At 36.0% G+C, this 17,141-nt stretch overlaps 1 protein-coding gene and 1 long non-coding RNA gene across 5 annotated transcripts in view; one reads left to right on the forward strand and one right to left on the reverse strand.

Annotated features, from left to right (window-relative positions):
- LOC148131153 (uncharacterized) overlaps window positions 1–8,065 on the forward strand; it is a 226,033-nt gene extending 217,968 nt beyond the window's left edge. For all 4 annotated transcript variants that reach the window (XR_015748500.1, XR_015748498.1, XR_015748499.1 and 1 more), the window contains one exon: window positions 7,815–8,065. This is a non-coding gene — a long non-coding RNA (uncharacterized LOC148131153). The remainder of the gene's footprint in view (window positions 1–7,814) is intronic.
- Window positions 6,248–17,141, reverse strand: part of LRIG2 (leucine rich repeats and immunoglobulin like domains 2) — a 47,195-nt gene continuing 36,301 nt past the window's right edge. Inside the window, exons 14-18 of the mRNA XM_026675164.2 lie at window positions 15,625–15,906; window positions 14,765–15,214; window positions 14,017–14,166; window positions 12,273–12,557; window positions 6,248–10,566 (exon numbers count right to left, since the gene is read on the reverse strand). Of these exons, the coding sequence (XP_026530949.1) occupies window positions 10,337–10,566; window positions 12,273–12,557; window positions 14,017–14,166; window positions 14,765–15,214; window positions 15,625–15,906 (1,397 nt within the window). The 3' untranslated portion in view covers window positions 6,248–10,336. The remainder of the gene's footprint in view (window positions 10,567–12,272; window positions 12,558–14,016; window positions 14,167–14,764; window positions 15,215–15,624; window positions 15,907–17,141) is intronic.

The raw sequence follows: 17,141 nt of genomic DNA on the forward strand, positions 1-17,141 counted from the left end.
AGCAATAGCAGGTAACTGAAAGTTGTATCACTATATAAGACTTTCCTGGCTGTCTGCATAGTTGAGCATATGTGCAGAGCAGTGTTAGAATGGCAGAAAAATGAATTTTATAAACATCAGAACAGAATGTAGATGTGTTTATGTATTTATTTTATTTATTTATTACTTTATTTATTTGATTTGTCAGTCGCTTACAAGATAATAGGTATAAGTATATACATAGTTATGAATACATGAAATGGGTACATATAAGAAAAATAAAAGAAACAATAGGACAGGGATGGTAGGCACGTTGGTGCGCTTATGCACGCTCCCTACAGACCTCTTAGGAAAGGGGTGAGGTCAATAGTGGACAGTCTAAGGTTAAAGTTTTTGGGGTTTGGGGAAGAAACCACAGTCTTTGTGATTCAGTCTTTTGCACACTCAGTTAAAAGCTGTAGATTGACAGCACAGAAGAGAAGCACAAAATCTTTGAAATCAACACATATGTTTAGCTGTAAAGCTTCCAAAAGCAAACCAGTTTTGTGTAGGAATGTACAAGATGGGGAGGGCCAGGAACATAAAGGTATGTGATAATAAATCCAAAGTTTGGAAGGAACATTCACCTATTTGGCGATCAGTCTTTAGTACCCAGTCATCTTTCAAATCAGGGGTCTCCAACCTTTCTTATGCCGCGGCCTGGTATCCCCAACCTTTTTTATGGCGCGGCCCGGTACTGGCATTAGCTGGGCGCCACCATCTTTTTGATGAAAAAGTGCTTCCGGTGAGCTTTCTACCGGAAAAGCTCACGGAAGCACTTTTTCATCAAAAAGATGGCGGCGCCAGCAAACCAGCTGCCCGGTAGAGCTTGTTCCACGGACCGGTACCGGTCCGTGGACCAGTGGTTGGGGACCCCTGTTTCAAATGACTAAAATAGGGAAAAAATGATGCCATATAAAATATTTGTGCTTTCACATTAGTGTTAGAGATATAACCAAGTAATTGCTGATTTTTATACGTTCACACAAGCCACAATCCTGTTGAAGAAGAAGGATGGTCTTTCTTTTTTTTTAAACATAAACCTCTTCAAAATGTTTTTCAGTTTGTTGACAATTCTTAAGTAAATATCCAAACTAGGGTCCCTTCGCTATAGTAGCTAAGATCACCTCATAACTAAATTATTGCAACTTGTCTTGGAAACTACAATTTGTGCATAATGCAATGGTTAGAATACTAGTTTGGGAAACACAGAATTGAAGTATTCAATTCCGCAATGGTTAGAATACTAGTTTGGGAAACACAGAATTGAAATATTCACATCCATCTTGGAAGTCCCTGTACTGACTGACTCCATATAAGTTTCTGGACTCAGTTCACAATTCTGGGTATCACCTTTGAAGCTCCATATAGTCTGGCAGTACTATATACAATTCTGCCCACCTGGTTCCAATAAGTGGGGAAAGACTTGCTAAGGATTCCCTCCCCCACTGCTCCCCCAGAAATGAAGGGGCATAGACTAGGTGGCAGACTTTTTCAGACCATATTTGTAAAAACATTTCCAGCATTGTGATTGGCCCCTTAGTTTTCATTTAGGAAAGAACTATTTGTGTGGGGTGTCCTCAAATCCTAGATAATTGGGAGTTGTTGTTTAGATTGTACAGTATTGCTTTTAATTGCTGAGATAATCTGGTCAGATGGAAGGGGTTTGGTTTTTTTGTGATTTGCTTATGGGCACTGCCCAAGCTTGCCTTATAATTGGACAGTATAACTTTTGTAATATAAATATAAAAATACAATGCTAAATATAGCCATCTGTCTTTGTTTCAGAGGCACCAATTGCCTCTGAATGATTGATTGATCATATATGTTGATTGATCTGCTACAGCATATAGTAAATTCAGCTGTTTGTTTAATCGGAAACATTCCATTAAAGAGATGATAGCTAATAGAATTATTCCAGAGGTATAAGTGTTGAATTATGATATTATGTTTCTGTTTCCAAGGCCAAATGTTTGTTTATTTTTCAAAAATGATGTATCTGTTTGATCTTGGTAATGCTATGTATGTTTTAGTTTGCAGTAGTCATTCTTTACAAGTTTCATATTGAATAGGCATTGCTAGTTATTGCTATTACAGGAATGGAAATCATAAAACACCAGGCTGGAAAAAGCTGCTTTAGAAATTGGTAATCTCTGCCTCCAATCACAACACAATTTTAGAGAAAATATAAAATAAACTGCTATTGTTCTTGTACTGGACCATGTCTATCAGGCTTCATGTTGCATGATTGGGCTGATGAAAAAAATACAACCTCACTTCAGCACAAATGCCAACTTGTAATCAGGTAGCTGGATTCTCCGTTTCCATGATTATACGAAGAAGCTCTTGGTTACAAAGCTCGTTGCTCTTCAGGATGGATGAAAGTGTAATATGTTGGAGACAGGGGATGAATGAATTCATTATGTAAATTTTATTAGCTAAAGCCAAAGAATGGGGAGCAGGAGGTGGAGATAACAGACATGAAAAGCCCAGAGTCATTAGGAAAAGTAAATATTACTGCTCTAATCTAGGATTTCATCAGTGCTGGCAATTATTCCTATTCTGTAGAAATGGCCCACTGGATATTCAATATATTTTTGTTTTCTTGTTATTTTACCTTCCAGCTGCATTTGCTAAAACATAGCAAGCCACCCTTCAGATTCTCTGCAGCCTTTTTATGGGGGGAAGGGGGAGACAGCCACTTTAGCAGTGCTGCGCTGCCATCTAGGGACACATATGCATATAATATGCAATCTACATTCTCAGGAGAAAAATAAGCCCCTTTGCTGGAAAAATAGACTTCTTCCACCTGTAGCTACTCATTAATATTTAAAGATTGGTGTTCCATGAAGATTGCAAAGAGGCTGCAAACTGCTTAGGGAGACAACATTGGATTCCAGCAATCGGAAATTAAGGATAAGAGAAATACTTCCAACACAGTATCTAATTATCTTTCAACTCTCAAATGATTAAGGCAGTAATCACATAAAGATAAAGCTACCAAAAGGAGGTAAATTATTAAGCAAACTCCAGGGAAGAAGCATTTGTTTTCTATCACCATGTTTATCTCCCCTGAAAGCCCATATCCTTCTTACTGACCACCCAAGACAGCAGAATTAATTTTTAAATATGCTTGGAGAACTGAGACTTTCAAATACTCATAATTTTATCTTCTGTAGAATAGGAATTCATCCTTATTCCTCTCTTTAGTTAACCAATAGTTAGCTGTGCTTTTCTATCTGTGTGTATTTTTTTATATTTGAAACAAGGAAGGAAAGGAAATGTATTGAGTACTTAGAGTCGCATGCAAAAAATTAAAATCTTGCTTCTGTTCAAATATTTCCATGAATCCCCAAAGGAATAGGTGCACTTAAAATTTCTCCATGGGCGCAAAATTTAACACAATGTCTTGATACAAATTTGAATGCATTCTCACTATTTACCTGCAATCAGGGATGGGAAAGGAGAAACTTGTATTTCTAACACATTGCAGATGGAAAAGAGAAAGAGAAAGATAATGTTGTGCTTGTGTTTCTGCTTGTTAAAATCCGGTGTTTGATTCATGGCTGGTGCCATATGAACTGGAATTTCTTAGCTCAGTGCTTATCAACCTTGGCATTTTTAAGATGGGTGTTTTCAACTTCCAGAATTCCCCAGCTAGCACAAGAAATTCAGTTAACATAATATTGATGCTCTTGTATGCATGCCAGTGTGTGGATTTCCTTGCTGATTTTAATATTCTGTCACATCACTGGTTGTAAGTTCTTGGAAGAAATTATTCCAAAAACAAAATGGATTTTCCCCTTTTATGAAAGCAAAAGTTGGACTTTGAAGTAAGATAAGAACAGCACTGATGTTTTGAGCTCAGGAGAAGACTCTTGAGAATACCATGGTCAGTCAAGAAAACAAACAAATGAATCACCAAACCAATCACCAAACTCAACAAACATTGAGACACAAATGACCAGTCTCAAATTATCCTACTTTGGACATGTTATATGAAGACTTATCTCTATGGAAAAGGCTCTGGTACTGAGAAAGATGGAAGGAAAGAGAATAACTAGCAACAAAGTACTGCTTACGATGGGGGTGGTAAGAAGAGCTAAAAGTCCAGGTTAGGGACTAATCACCATGGAGAAAAATCTATGTGGTTGCTAAGGTTCAATTACTTGATGCCATATAATTACATTAAATTAGTGTGTAATTTGAACCTGACAGTAAATAATTTGCTGTTCTGATCAGGAGGCATGAAGCTGGGCAAAACTTTGACAGGTCATATTATTATGAGAAAGTTCTGTCAATTTTCTAAAGCTTAACTAACCTTGAAAGGTCCAAATAATAATGGCCAATCTTTACAATGTAAATTCCATTTAATTTTTTTTAAATAAATGTAGCATTTCCTAAAAGGAAAATTAGATCTGAAAATTGAACTATTGTAAGTTTATTCTTCAATTTTATTCTTGAATATTTTTTTAAAAAAGATTGTTGCTTTACTTAATATTCTACTATGATACATACCATCACACTTCCCCTAGTGCACAATCATAGTTTTGTCTTCCTCAAAACACACTGGCCACATTTAATATACTTTTAATGCTAGAGCACTTTAAACAGGCAATGAACTGCTTGTTGAACTTTGTAATGTATGTATTCCCATTGTACAAGATCATTATTTATTTTTTTTTTTTTTTTTGTTTGTTTTTTTTTTAAAAGTTAAGTGTTTTTTTTTTTTTTGTTGTGGGTTAATGGGAATTGGTAAAAAAAAAAAAAAAAAAAAAAAAGAAAAAAAAAAACAATGGGGCGAGGGGGGCGGGTTGGTGGTTTTTTGCCCCCCTAATTAAACTTTATACTCAATTCTTGAGGAACATGCAGAGATGATTTCTGAATTAGATATAATAAAGTGAATATGGAACAAATTTTTTTTTATTATTTCTTATATTTTGAACAATTCATTTTAGACATGCTATAATCTTGTCCAAAGCTATTATGGATGTATGTGTGTGTGGTTTTTTTTTATAAGGATAAGGAACTACCTTTTCAAAGTATCCAGTGGTTTGAGTGCTATACCAGCAAATCCTTTAATACTCAGATTCATGTATTGTTATATAAAAAGAGCTTTTTAAGTACTTATACTTGCTCATGTGGAAAGAAGATTGACACACATCTTAATTTCATCATACTTTCTCTATTACACTGATTAGTCAGTTTCTATCTTTGGCAGTTCTGTGAATCTAATGTACAATATGCCCATAAAATTTGTAGCCAATATTTCTCATGATATATCAGCAATTTTACAGGTGAATGAACTATAAATCTAACCCTAATAGAATTAGGTCAAAATAGTAACATTTTTTTTTCATTTCTGCATGATATGAAAATAATATAACAGGATAACAAGAGTTGCAGGTCTTCTAGTCCAACCCCTTCAGGCAGAAAAACCTATACCATTCCAGACAATTGGTTGTCCAATCTCTTCTTTAAAACTTCCAGTGTTGGAACATATACAACTTCAGGAGGCAAGTCATTCCACCAATTGTTCTGTCAGGAAATTTCTCCTTAATTCTGTTGCTTTTCTCGATTAGTCCATCTCTTGCTTATTGTCCTGCCTTCAGATGTTTTGGAGAAATAGGTTGACTCCATCTTCTTTATGGCAACTCCTTAGATATTGAAACACTATCATGTCACCCTAGTCCTTCTTTTCACTAAACTAGACATACCCAATTCCAGCAACCATTCTTTATGTTTTAGCCTCCGATCCCCTAATCGTCTTTGTTGCTCTTCTCTGTACTCTAAAAAGTCTCATCTTTTTTGCATTGTAGCAACCAAAACAGGATTCAGTATTCCAAGTATGTAGAGTGGTATTAACACTTCATGTGATCTTAATTATATCCCTCTATTAATGCAGGTTAGGACTACATTGGCTTTTTTGGCAGCTGCAGCAAACTGCTAGTTCATATTCAAGTGGTTGTCCACTAGGACTCCAAGATCCCTCTCACAATTACTACTATTGCATCATGTACTATCTATACAATACCTGTTCTTTTGGTTTTTCTTGCCTAAATGTAGAACCTTCACCTTTGAATTTCATTGTTAGATAATTCTAGGTATGCTACAAGTTCAAGGCAGCCACTTACAAGCCCAGATGTTCAAACATGGAGCACAAGTAATGGAGGCTATGTAATTAATTGTTCAGAAGACTACCCCCCTCATAGATCATGACAACCAAAAAAATTGTGTATTCCTTTATTGGATAAGGTATATTACAACAGACAAACATATTACACATGCTGTACAAAATATACATTCTGATTATGTGAGAAAATATAAATAGTTACAAGGAAAGAACAGCTATAAGAAACCATTGATTTGCATTGCCCTGGATATTTACAGCTATAATTACTTTGGCATTGGAAAACGTATCAGTAATTTTCTTCTCTGAAAACTGCAAAAAAAAAAAAAAAAAAAATCTTTTAAAGAGCTCACATGTGAAGTGTTTCAAAATTGCCTAAATTCTAATCCCAGGCACAATTCCTTTTAGATTTTACTTTCAGATAGGAGAAAGTATTTGCTTGCTAAGGAGTCATCTTCCCAAAACATAGCTTAGAGAAACTATGAAATGTTTAAATTCTTTGCTCAACAATTTAATTTTAGACATCCTTGTACTCATAAATATCCTCAATACTTTATTCATTCCAGATGTCCAGTCTGATTGCTGAACCCATTCTAGCCTCAAAGCTGTATGACTTGTTTTAAATAAAGATATGCAGGAAATCCTTGTTTAGCCACTATTCAGTTATCATGGAATGAAAAAATAACTTCACATCAATCATCACATTTACAAGTTTCTATAAAGAAACGGAAAGCTGAAGATCATAAGCACAGCCATTGTTTCACTCTGTGACTACTTAATAGCTGAGTTGCCAGTCCCAGTTGTGGTTTCTAAATGGGAACTTCCTTACATCTAACAAGATTTGGGTTACCAACTCTGTCTCACTACAGTGATGCTTTTGAACTTCCACTGTGAATAGTAAAATATTGAGATGTGCAATGTGTCATTTACAATCTGGCAGGAAGTATATACAAAGATGAAATGAAGTTCTGGTCTTACATACTTTTCCAGCTTTGGTATCTCAGATTCTCCACAATCTGTCTCAATTTCCCATAACCTGTTTTCATCACCTAGTGAAGGAAAATTATCTCAAGTGCTAACTTCACATCATGTAAAATAGAAATGCTTTAACTATCTGGTAGGTGTGCATCTTCAAGAAGATCCAAAACCAGCAACAAGAAATTCTAATGCAGAACTTTCTATTGCAGAGTTTTGTTTAGCACACACCAATTTTTTATTCAGATTACAAAAAACAATTCTTGCTTCCTCTCAGACACAAAACATGGTTTTAGTGTAGCCTGACTCTTATCCTTCTCAGTGTACCTTTATTTCACCAAAGGTTTTTAACAGGAACCTTTCTCTTATATAATTCTAAAACTCAACACTTACAATGATAATAAAGTGCCTCTGTTATCAGGTTAACAGAATGCTTATCCATTTCATCACCTTCCTGGCCATTCTGTACATTCAATGTCTCGCTTTTTACTGCTAAAGTTCAGGTATGATTCTCACAGACAATAAAGCAGCGAGCATTAAAATTGTAGCTGCAAGTAAGATTAACCAAAAGCTACTGTTTTTGTGGTTGAAGCAAACATCTTAGATAAAAGAAAATGGCTATTTTGTGCCCTAGAAAGCTGAGCTTTATCTACTTGCTGACAATAATCTGCCTTGACTTTTGTATTTTCAGCACTGCTACAGACTTCAAACCAGAGATGCCTGTAAGATTTGGGACACCGATATTATGAAGAAATAAACAATATGTAAGTTGGCACTTTCCACTGGTACAAAAAACAAAAGGGCAAACAACTTAATGAGTTCATTCTTTCATAGCTTAGTTACCTGGCTAGCTACTTTTTGTAAGTGGGACAAGCCCACTGGGATTCTTAAGTTACAAAGGAATTTTACACAGGAATTTTACTGCTTCCAGCCAGAAAGTCTGGCCTTATATAATAAAGAGTCTTGATGAAAACACTAAAATTCCAGCTAGTAAAAAGGGGCCTTTTCCAGTTAAATATTACTCATGAGCTTAGTACATATTATTTCCATTAATGGGGATATAGTCACTGATTGATTCATTTACTAAATAATAAACTAAACAATAAAATAACATACAAATAAAGCAAATAAAACCCAGTACAATATAGCAATAGCACTTAGACTTATATACCACTCCACAGTGCTTTACAGCCCTTTCTAGGTAGTTTCCAGAGTAAGCATATTGCCCCCAACAATCTGGGTCCTCATTTTATCAGCCTCGGAAGGATGGAAGGCTAAGTCAACCTTGAGCTAGTGAGAACTGAACTGGTGACAGTTAGCAGAAGTAGCCTGCAGTCTAACCATTGCGCCACCAAAAGCTCTCTGGAAAAGCTCAGCCTTCAGGTTTTTTTTCTAGAAGGCAGTGATGTTGGAGACAAATGAAATATATTTGCCTCAATAATTTTTCATGCCAACATTTTACTATAGAAGCATACCAAATAGTTTACAAAGCATCTTTTACTGAACTCTGAGAAAAGATACTACATGAAACTCAGCATATGGCTAATTTGCAAATTAGACTACAATCCTATAATTACTTGAGAGTAAGCCTGCTGCACTTAATGGGACTTAAATTTGAATAAATATATATGGAACTACATTGACAATTATTATTTTTCCTACATTTTGTCAGAATACAAATGCTTGCCATAGCTGATACAGAGTTTATGAGATGTCTTTTAGCTGCAATCCAGAACTCTGAATTATTATAGCAGGAAAAATTAACGAACAGATTATCTCAAGAATAGCAAAGATTAGCAAGATTATCTCAGTCTAAAAAGGAATCTGTAGACTATTGAGGTCTATACCCTTTGTTATTTTGACATAATCTTCCTTTACTAGCTGTTCCACTGTTGTGTCATAATTGTAGTGTTGTATAACATTTCATCTTGGTGTACAATATATATTAGGAAATGTGTCAAATTCCTTTCCAGCCCTGTTGTGTCAAAGGTTTCTTCTACACCAGAGATCTCCAAACTTGGCAACTTTAAGACTTGTGGACTTCAATTCCCAGAATTCCTCAGCCAACTTCGGGAAGTATGGCGAAGCCAGTATGGCTGGCTGGGGAATCCTGGGAGTTGAAGTTCACATATCTTAAAGTTGCCAAGGTTGAGAAACACTGTTTTTTGACTAAACATTGATTTTCAACTCATTTAATTCTTTACATCTTACACACTCATTGCTTAATTTCTCAGCCATGGGTGTGAACAAAGGTAATCACTTTAATGTTTCTAAGCTTGAAAAAAGTAAAATCATTTTAGCATCCATGAAATTTTAAAAATGACTTCACATTAAAATGGTTCAGATATCAACTAATACATCAACTTAACCATCTCTCACATCATATATATCTTATCCTGAATTAAAAACCAGGAGCTGATTCATAAGAAATTCTCCTTATGCACAATCTTCTTTCCATCAATTACTGCCCATACATAAAACTAGAAAGTGGAAGTGCCACCAAAGAATAAAAATCTGCAGTGGCACAGCATTTGATAACTCCAGTCATGGAGTGCAAAAAAAATAATTATGAACCAGTCAATTTGTATCATTCTTAGTAAACATTAATTTCTGATTTCTAGAAAAACAAGTCAGAGAAATCAGAATGATGTGATATTTAGCATAATTTTTTTTAAAAACTGTACATTTCAGTCTCTCATCTCCATTAGTGTATACAAAATATTTATATTATGTGTATATATTTACATCTGAATACTTCAGAGAGAGAAAAAATAAGAGTTTGTGATTGGACATACTAACGGGAATTCCTGCTAGTTGTCAGATGGATAAAAAAAAATCAAGCAAAAGTTTCATATTGATGAATACCAAGGAATCTTGCTAAGTGGCTCTTTTAAAGTTATTTTTTTCAGCAGGAAAGATAACATGTGAACCATTCTTGGAAATGTTTCCAAGACAACAGAGATGCTTTTTATCACAATTCCACCACTGTGTTGTATCTTCTTTTTTCCACCATCCGTTTAAGACTGAGCTTTAATATATGCTACTTATTGGAAAATAGCAGAAGAAAGTGATTTTGCCCTCCAGCATGCAGTCAGTGGTTTGTTCTATTAAGCCTCTGTTGGAAGAATGAAACTTTTTTTGCCATGAGTCAAAATATGAGGTAGCAAAAATACTAACAAATGCTTCAAGCTGTTAATGTTTCTTATTTCATTTTTATGTATCTTCACGATGTTCTTTCATGTCCTGTGTCCTGTTAAAATCAAAGTTGTATTGATGTAATCTATGATGAAGTCTAGGAGGCATAATCTGCTCTGGCTCTTTCTCTGAGATGTCTTCATTTCGCAGAACTTCTGGCACCTCCTGGATCTTAGATGGAGATGAACAATGAGGGTGCAACAATCCCAGATCATTATTGATACCCCATAAAGACTGTTGAAAAAGATCTGTGGAAGGAAAAATTGTAAACAACCTTAGCGCTAAGATTCTCAACAATCCCCAATTTCAGCTATAACAATACATTTAAATCATGTATTCGCTATTTTTCTATGTTTAGGAATAATTTTGTACATTTTATAAAAAAACCTGTATATTCAGTATATCTACAAAAACATAAGATAACCAAAGTGTATTCCAAACTATTAAAGAAACTTATTAAGAAGCACATACATCTAACAATATTTATAGAACATGGAATCTGGGCTTCAACGTAAGGTAACTGTCAGCCCTGGAGCCATTTTCTCCTGGCACCTCCAGGACTGCCAACAACGGAGATGAGTTGAGCTGTGGGAACGGAAGGTGGGAGGTAAGAGATAGCTGGGGATTGTATCCAAAATAAAATTCTTTCCTCTGCGAACCAAGGACTTTCCCACCAGTTGCGAGGAGGTGGGATCTGAGACCAACAGACTCTTCGACTGTGACTTAATTGGACTGTGTGATGGAATTTATGGGCAGGGAAAAGAAAACTTTACTTTTAACTAAGGGGAAACCCGAGGGGGGTTTAGAGTCGGGTTTCCCCAGATGTGCCAATATGACATGCCTAATACTTTGAGAAATATGTCTGCCTTGGAGTTTTGATTCCATTGGGTGTGGTACTTGGAATCTTGACAGTAACTTTACTAGTCCTTTTTAAGTCAAAAATGTATTTCCTGCAATAAATGCAACAAGGCATATTTGGAAGGTATTGTATAATTCTCATTCTTATTCATATGAGAGTTTACACTATGGGATAGTCCCAGTTTGAATTCATGATTGATCCAGTCATCAAAATATTGAAATAAAATTTCAGATTGTCTAAAACTATGGAATGGCAACATATTAAATTAAAATATCTTTTAATTTCCCTATTTGGTCAAAAACACATTAAGATAAATGGTATTTGCAAGAAAGTTCGACAATAATTGGAATATATCAGATTTTAAAATGAATTATTTAAGCCTTATGTTCTTAACATGAAAACAATTCAAAATGTTCGTATTTACTGATTTGACAAAATATTTTAAAAGGTATGGCCACTGACTTCATGATGTTGGAAAGAAAATTGTAGAGAGGGACACATATGTTTTCCTATTTTGCTTAATAACCATAAGTTTGTTAATATGATTTTGCCTTTTTCATTTTTTTCTTTTTGTGTCCTTTTGGTTTTTTTATACAGGAAACCAAATAAAAATATACTTTTGGAAATATGAAAACAATGTTTATATAACCTATTGTTTCGGCTTCATAAACAAATTACATTTAGATATATTTTGAATAATGGATCTTGGAAATTAGACATCAGCAATAAGAGTGAAATCTGAGAGCCACTTAGAACCACTGTTGCCTTGTAGTTAAGGCAACAAGCTAGAAACTCATGAAGTTGAGTCCCACCTTAAGCATGAAAAGCAGTTGGGTGATTTTAGGCAATAACTCCCTTGGCTAAACCCATCTCACAGGGTTGTTGTAGCAAGGAGGGAGGAGTAAAAGATATGTTCAATGCCTACTGAATAAAAATAATGAATGGGAGATAAAAATAAATAAAAAATAAAATTCTGAAAAAGGCAGATTCACAATGTATATTTTGCAATGTAGAAGTTAAGTATTTTGCAACAGCCAATTCATTATTCAGGTGAAAATGAAATCATTTAAATATCAACCAAAAAAAGGCACTTACCACTGCCACAGGACTGAGAACATGGTTTCCTCTCATGTAGCCTGTCTTGACTGTTAATAAACACAGACCTATCTTGGCCATCTGAAAGGCTATTAATAGTTGTAGTTTTGTGCTGAGGGCATCCAGGATAGGGCTCTTTAGACATCTGCACCATTAGGCTGGACAATGATTGATCCAGTGGATCATCCTCAGTGTTGTATGTATAAGGACAATACTCCCTGTTTCTGGAATAGATGTTGGCATTGTCGTAACAATCTGAGCAGATCACCAATGGCTCTGTGCCACCTAATGAAAAATAATAATGGCAAATTGTAATACTCTGACATGATCGCTTCTAATAGGAAAACAAGTGACAAACACTTTACTATCTATGGGAAAAGCTTTGAGGATATGGAGTTTTGCAAACAAAAGCCAGAAGAAATAGACTCATACATTTGGAAGGGACTTTAGAAGTAATTTAGTCCAATAATTCAACCCTTGCTCAGTGCAGGAACGGCTTGTCCATAATGAGCATTTAACGAGTCTAACGTTAGGGAGGTTAGGGAGGGAGAATCCAATTCCAGCATTCTGTCATTTGACTTAGAAGGGGGAACTAGCAAGCCCTTGTCAATTTGTTCCAGGCCTTGCCTTCAGGCTTAAGAGATGCTTTCTCCCAGCACTTGGCTTTATAGGTGTTATTAGGAGAGCTTCAATTGGTTAAAAGTAGGATTGGATTTTAGTCCAAGAAAACTGGAAAGCACAATTTGGAAATAAGAGAAGAGGGGAGGGAAGGAATTGTTTCTTTACCTACTCTCCCCCCTTTCATGACTCCAAGGATTGGTTCTGGGTTTGCTGGCTTCCTTGCTGGGCTTCTTCATACAAGTGCATCCAGAAAAATACAAATAATTTTCCCTTCTCCACCTCTTCTCCAAATAGCCTTCTCTTTCACCAAACAATCCTAGCTTCCTGATTTTAAATCATTTCTATGAGAGTAATTTTTTTTTAAAAAAAAGCACGTATACAAAGAAAAGGAAAAGAAACCAACCAATGAACTCCCTTTTAAAAAAAGCTTCATTCTTTCACTAGTTCTGCAGTGATGATGGACTGACTGTGGAGGGTAAGGCAAATGATATCTAAGCTGATGCAAGGAGTGCATCAATAAAAATGACATTTTCACTCCTGACACCCAGTGGGTCTTTGCCTACCCATGTTGCAAACTCAGAATGTGCTTATACAAGTAGCCTTCAATGAACAACCATTCATTTAGTGACCATCTGAAGTTACAACGGCACTGAAAAAAGTGACATGACTGTTTTTCACACTTACAACCGTTGCAGCATCCCCATGGTCATGTGATCAAACTTTGGATGCTTGGCAACTGGTTCATAGGTATGATGACTGCAGTGTCTTGGGATTCCCTGATCCCCTTTTGCAACTCTCTTATAAGCAAAGTCAATGGAGAAGCCAGATTCACTTAACAACCATCTTACTATCTTAACAACTGCAGTGAGTCACTTAATACCTGTGGCGAGAAAGGTCACAAAATGGGGGCAAATTCATTTAACGATAGGTAGTTGAGGACTATCAATAGTATGTGCTACATAAGAAGTTAATTATGCGTTTACTCTTGCTTTGATCAATTGTAATTCAATTTACATTCTTTGAAAAATCTCAACAATTATAATCAGCATTTGGTGGGTCACAGTAAATTGGCTGTGGAAGATAATCTAATTTTTGCCTAAGAATAAGACACTTTAAGACTTACCATCTGGGTCTTTGTGTAGGTAATTATTGGAGGGAGGCATAAGTTGCTGATTGCTTCCCGCCTCAGAATTACTGTAGCCTTCCTGTGGCTCTGACAGAGTCCCTTGAGAAGATAAGTAGCTAGGAATATCAGGAGGCAAATTTACCTCTTCTAAAAAAAAGGAGGAAAAAACTTCCAATAGTTAATCATTATATTTTCAATATGGCATTAAATCTAGCAACTAGGTATCTATTATTAAGACAGTAACATTCAAGCAGGATATCAAGGAACACAGCCTCACGCTGTACAAAGAAAACTTACCTAATATGGCTAGAACAATAACATTTCATTTTCATTTATTCTTTTCTAATGCTAATTTACTACCATTAAACTATAAACATTTATTAATTTTCACATTTAATTCCATACTATAACACTATTTTTTCTGAAGATATGACAAAATGTAATTTTTGAAAAATGTTATGCAATAAACTGTTAAATAATGCAAGCTTATCACAAATAGGGATGAATTTGTGCATATTCATTTACAGCTTTCTGAATCTTCAGTATTTTGACTTTATAGAGGCTGTACGTAGGATAATCAAAGGCTCTGGCATTACCTCTCTGACAGAGATTTGATAGTTTATGAAACAGGTATTTCTGGATGTGCAGACAGATTTCAACTAAGCCACTTTAGATAGAATAACTCCTTTTACCAACTGTCATTCTAACTATGAAATGAGTAAGACTGAATTTTCAGGTTTCCCACCTGTGTTAGTGATGCTATAATCTTCACTTTTTCTTCTCATGTGATAGATAACAATAACCCATACGAGAGAGGTGCCTACGACACAGCAGACCACAACAATGATCACAATCCCAACTGTTGTCCAGCCATCGTCTCCAATTCCAATGCCACTTTGGGAGGAGTCACAGTTTGGTGAGGATAATACATATAGATAAATATGGCCACGCACTGTCCCAAGTGTATTAGACATAATGCAAGTATATTTTCCAGCATCCTCTAATCCTGCATCTACAATGATGAGCAGTTGATTGGCAGCTGCAAAGAAATGCCGTTCGGTCACTGTCAGAGGGCCATCATCTTTGGTCCAGTTTAGGCGAGGGGCAGGGCTGCCACTAGCAATGCACTGGAGAACCGCTGTTTCACCTTGAGCTACAGTCCTGTCTTCCAGAGGCCTAACAAATGAAGGTGTTTCTGGAAAAACAAACATGATACTTAAAATATGTGCAAACGCACCAAAATATCTTCACACTAGGGATTCATGGGAAAAATATTTCCATAAATATTTGGAGAGTCAATTTGATTTTGGGATTAGACCACATTTAAATTCAAAACAAAATAACAGTATTGTTTTTCATTGCCTAAATCTAAGGACAGCATTTTCTGATACTACACTATGTCGGTATTATTTTATATAAAACTGTCAGGACGGTTAACCATCAATCCTAACATTCCTCCCTTCCAAAAGTGCCGGAGCCCTAATACACAATAACTGATTTTAACTTTCTCAGACGGAAAACAGCTTGAGCTTATACCTGTAGAGACAAACCACCTGAATTACATCCAAGTATGAAAATGACTCATGTAGCTTCAAGTCTGCTTACCTAACACAGTCAACGTTACATTTGCTGATATACTTCCAGCCACATTTTGTGCCATACAACTATAAATCCCCATATCTTCAATTTTCACATTTACTATGAAGAAGACATCATCTTCGGGCATCACATGCATGCGCCTTTCACGAGCGGCAGGGAAATCTGTGCCGCCATCTTTTTGCCAGGATATCTGGGGTGGTGGATGGCCTTCTGCAGCACATTCCAATTTAGCCATGGCTCTAGTACGTACTGTCAAATCCATGGGTGTTTTCACAAAAGAAGGCAGCTCTGAATGAAAATGCAATAGAATTAATATGGGAATTTTCCTTATACAGGACATGCAGAATACACAAACATCCCCTTGTTAAAAGCTGTAAACATTTTTTTACTTAGATTTATACTAAACATTTGGAAAACTATCTGAATTTTAGGAGGTGGTGGATAAAAATTATCCTCAAGTCTACTTTGTGACTCAAAAGATAGCTGTTTCTCCACTAAAAAATCAAAAACAAAAGCAAACCCACAACCATCACAAACTAAGATCCATCAATCTGGCCTTGTCTTAAGATCTAATTTGCTCCCAAGGTTTAATAATGATTTGGAGGGGGAAACAAAAAAGCAAAATGATTTTCAGTTTCTCTGGAGCTCCCCATGTCTTCACTTTTTAAAAATCTTTTCATCCTTTATGGTTAAGAAAGTAAGTAGTTTCATTACAGTAAACACAGTAAAACATCCTCAATCTAGACAGCCTTACTGGAATGATTTGATTTAGTACATTAGAAATTAAAGGGCAAAAGTTTTTCATATAACTTACTGGCCTCATCCTTTACATCAGGTGAATGACTGCCCAAAAGTATTTGGGCACCTGAATGCTGGCATTGCAGAGGAACTGGCTGCATTCTGTCTCCAGATGGGAGGAAATCTTAAGATAAAAAAGCCAATTCACAGAAATAGGATTGAACCAGCCAAGAAATAAGTTATATGAAAAACATGTATTTCTTAATGTACTAAATCACATCATTCCAGGCATGCCTTGACATTATCCATGGTGCTTGCATAATTCCTGTTACCACTGTGGTCGTTACCATGGTAGTTGGCACCACTCTACTCCTCCTTCAGCAATTGCACCTGGAAGACTAAGCACCAACTATTCTGCACAGGGGAGAGACTGCTGCTCTCACTTTTTCTTCCATGGTCTCTTTCTAATGCTGCTGCTACCACTAACTCCTCAGGTTACTGCTCTCCTGACTCTAGTACAGTAGATATACCAGACGGGAAGCTACAGAAACTGTTGTTGCTGCAGTTACCCCAGCCATCTCCACCCATGGAATTGCTGTGGCTGCCTCTTCCTCTTCCTCAGCTTGGTCTTTTTGGGAGCATTCAGCCAAGAAGCAAGTTGGCTGTTGTCTAATTTAGTTAACACACCAGGTTAAACTGTAACATGGCTTATTTGTTTTGGACTTAGCATGTTATATAAACTCATGTGTCATGGCTTTTCCCCTAAACCACAGTTAAAAATCCTT

The sequence above is a fragment of the Notechis scutatus genome, chromosome 3, assembly GCF_049901735.1.
Source record: "Notechis scutatus isolate UNSWTSFEM ecotype Mainland chromosome 3, rNotScu1.2, whole genome shotgun sequence".
NCBI lineage: Eukaryota > Metazoa > Chordata > Lepidosauria > Squamata > Elapidae > Notechis > Notechis scutatus.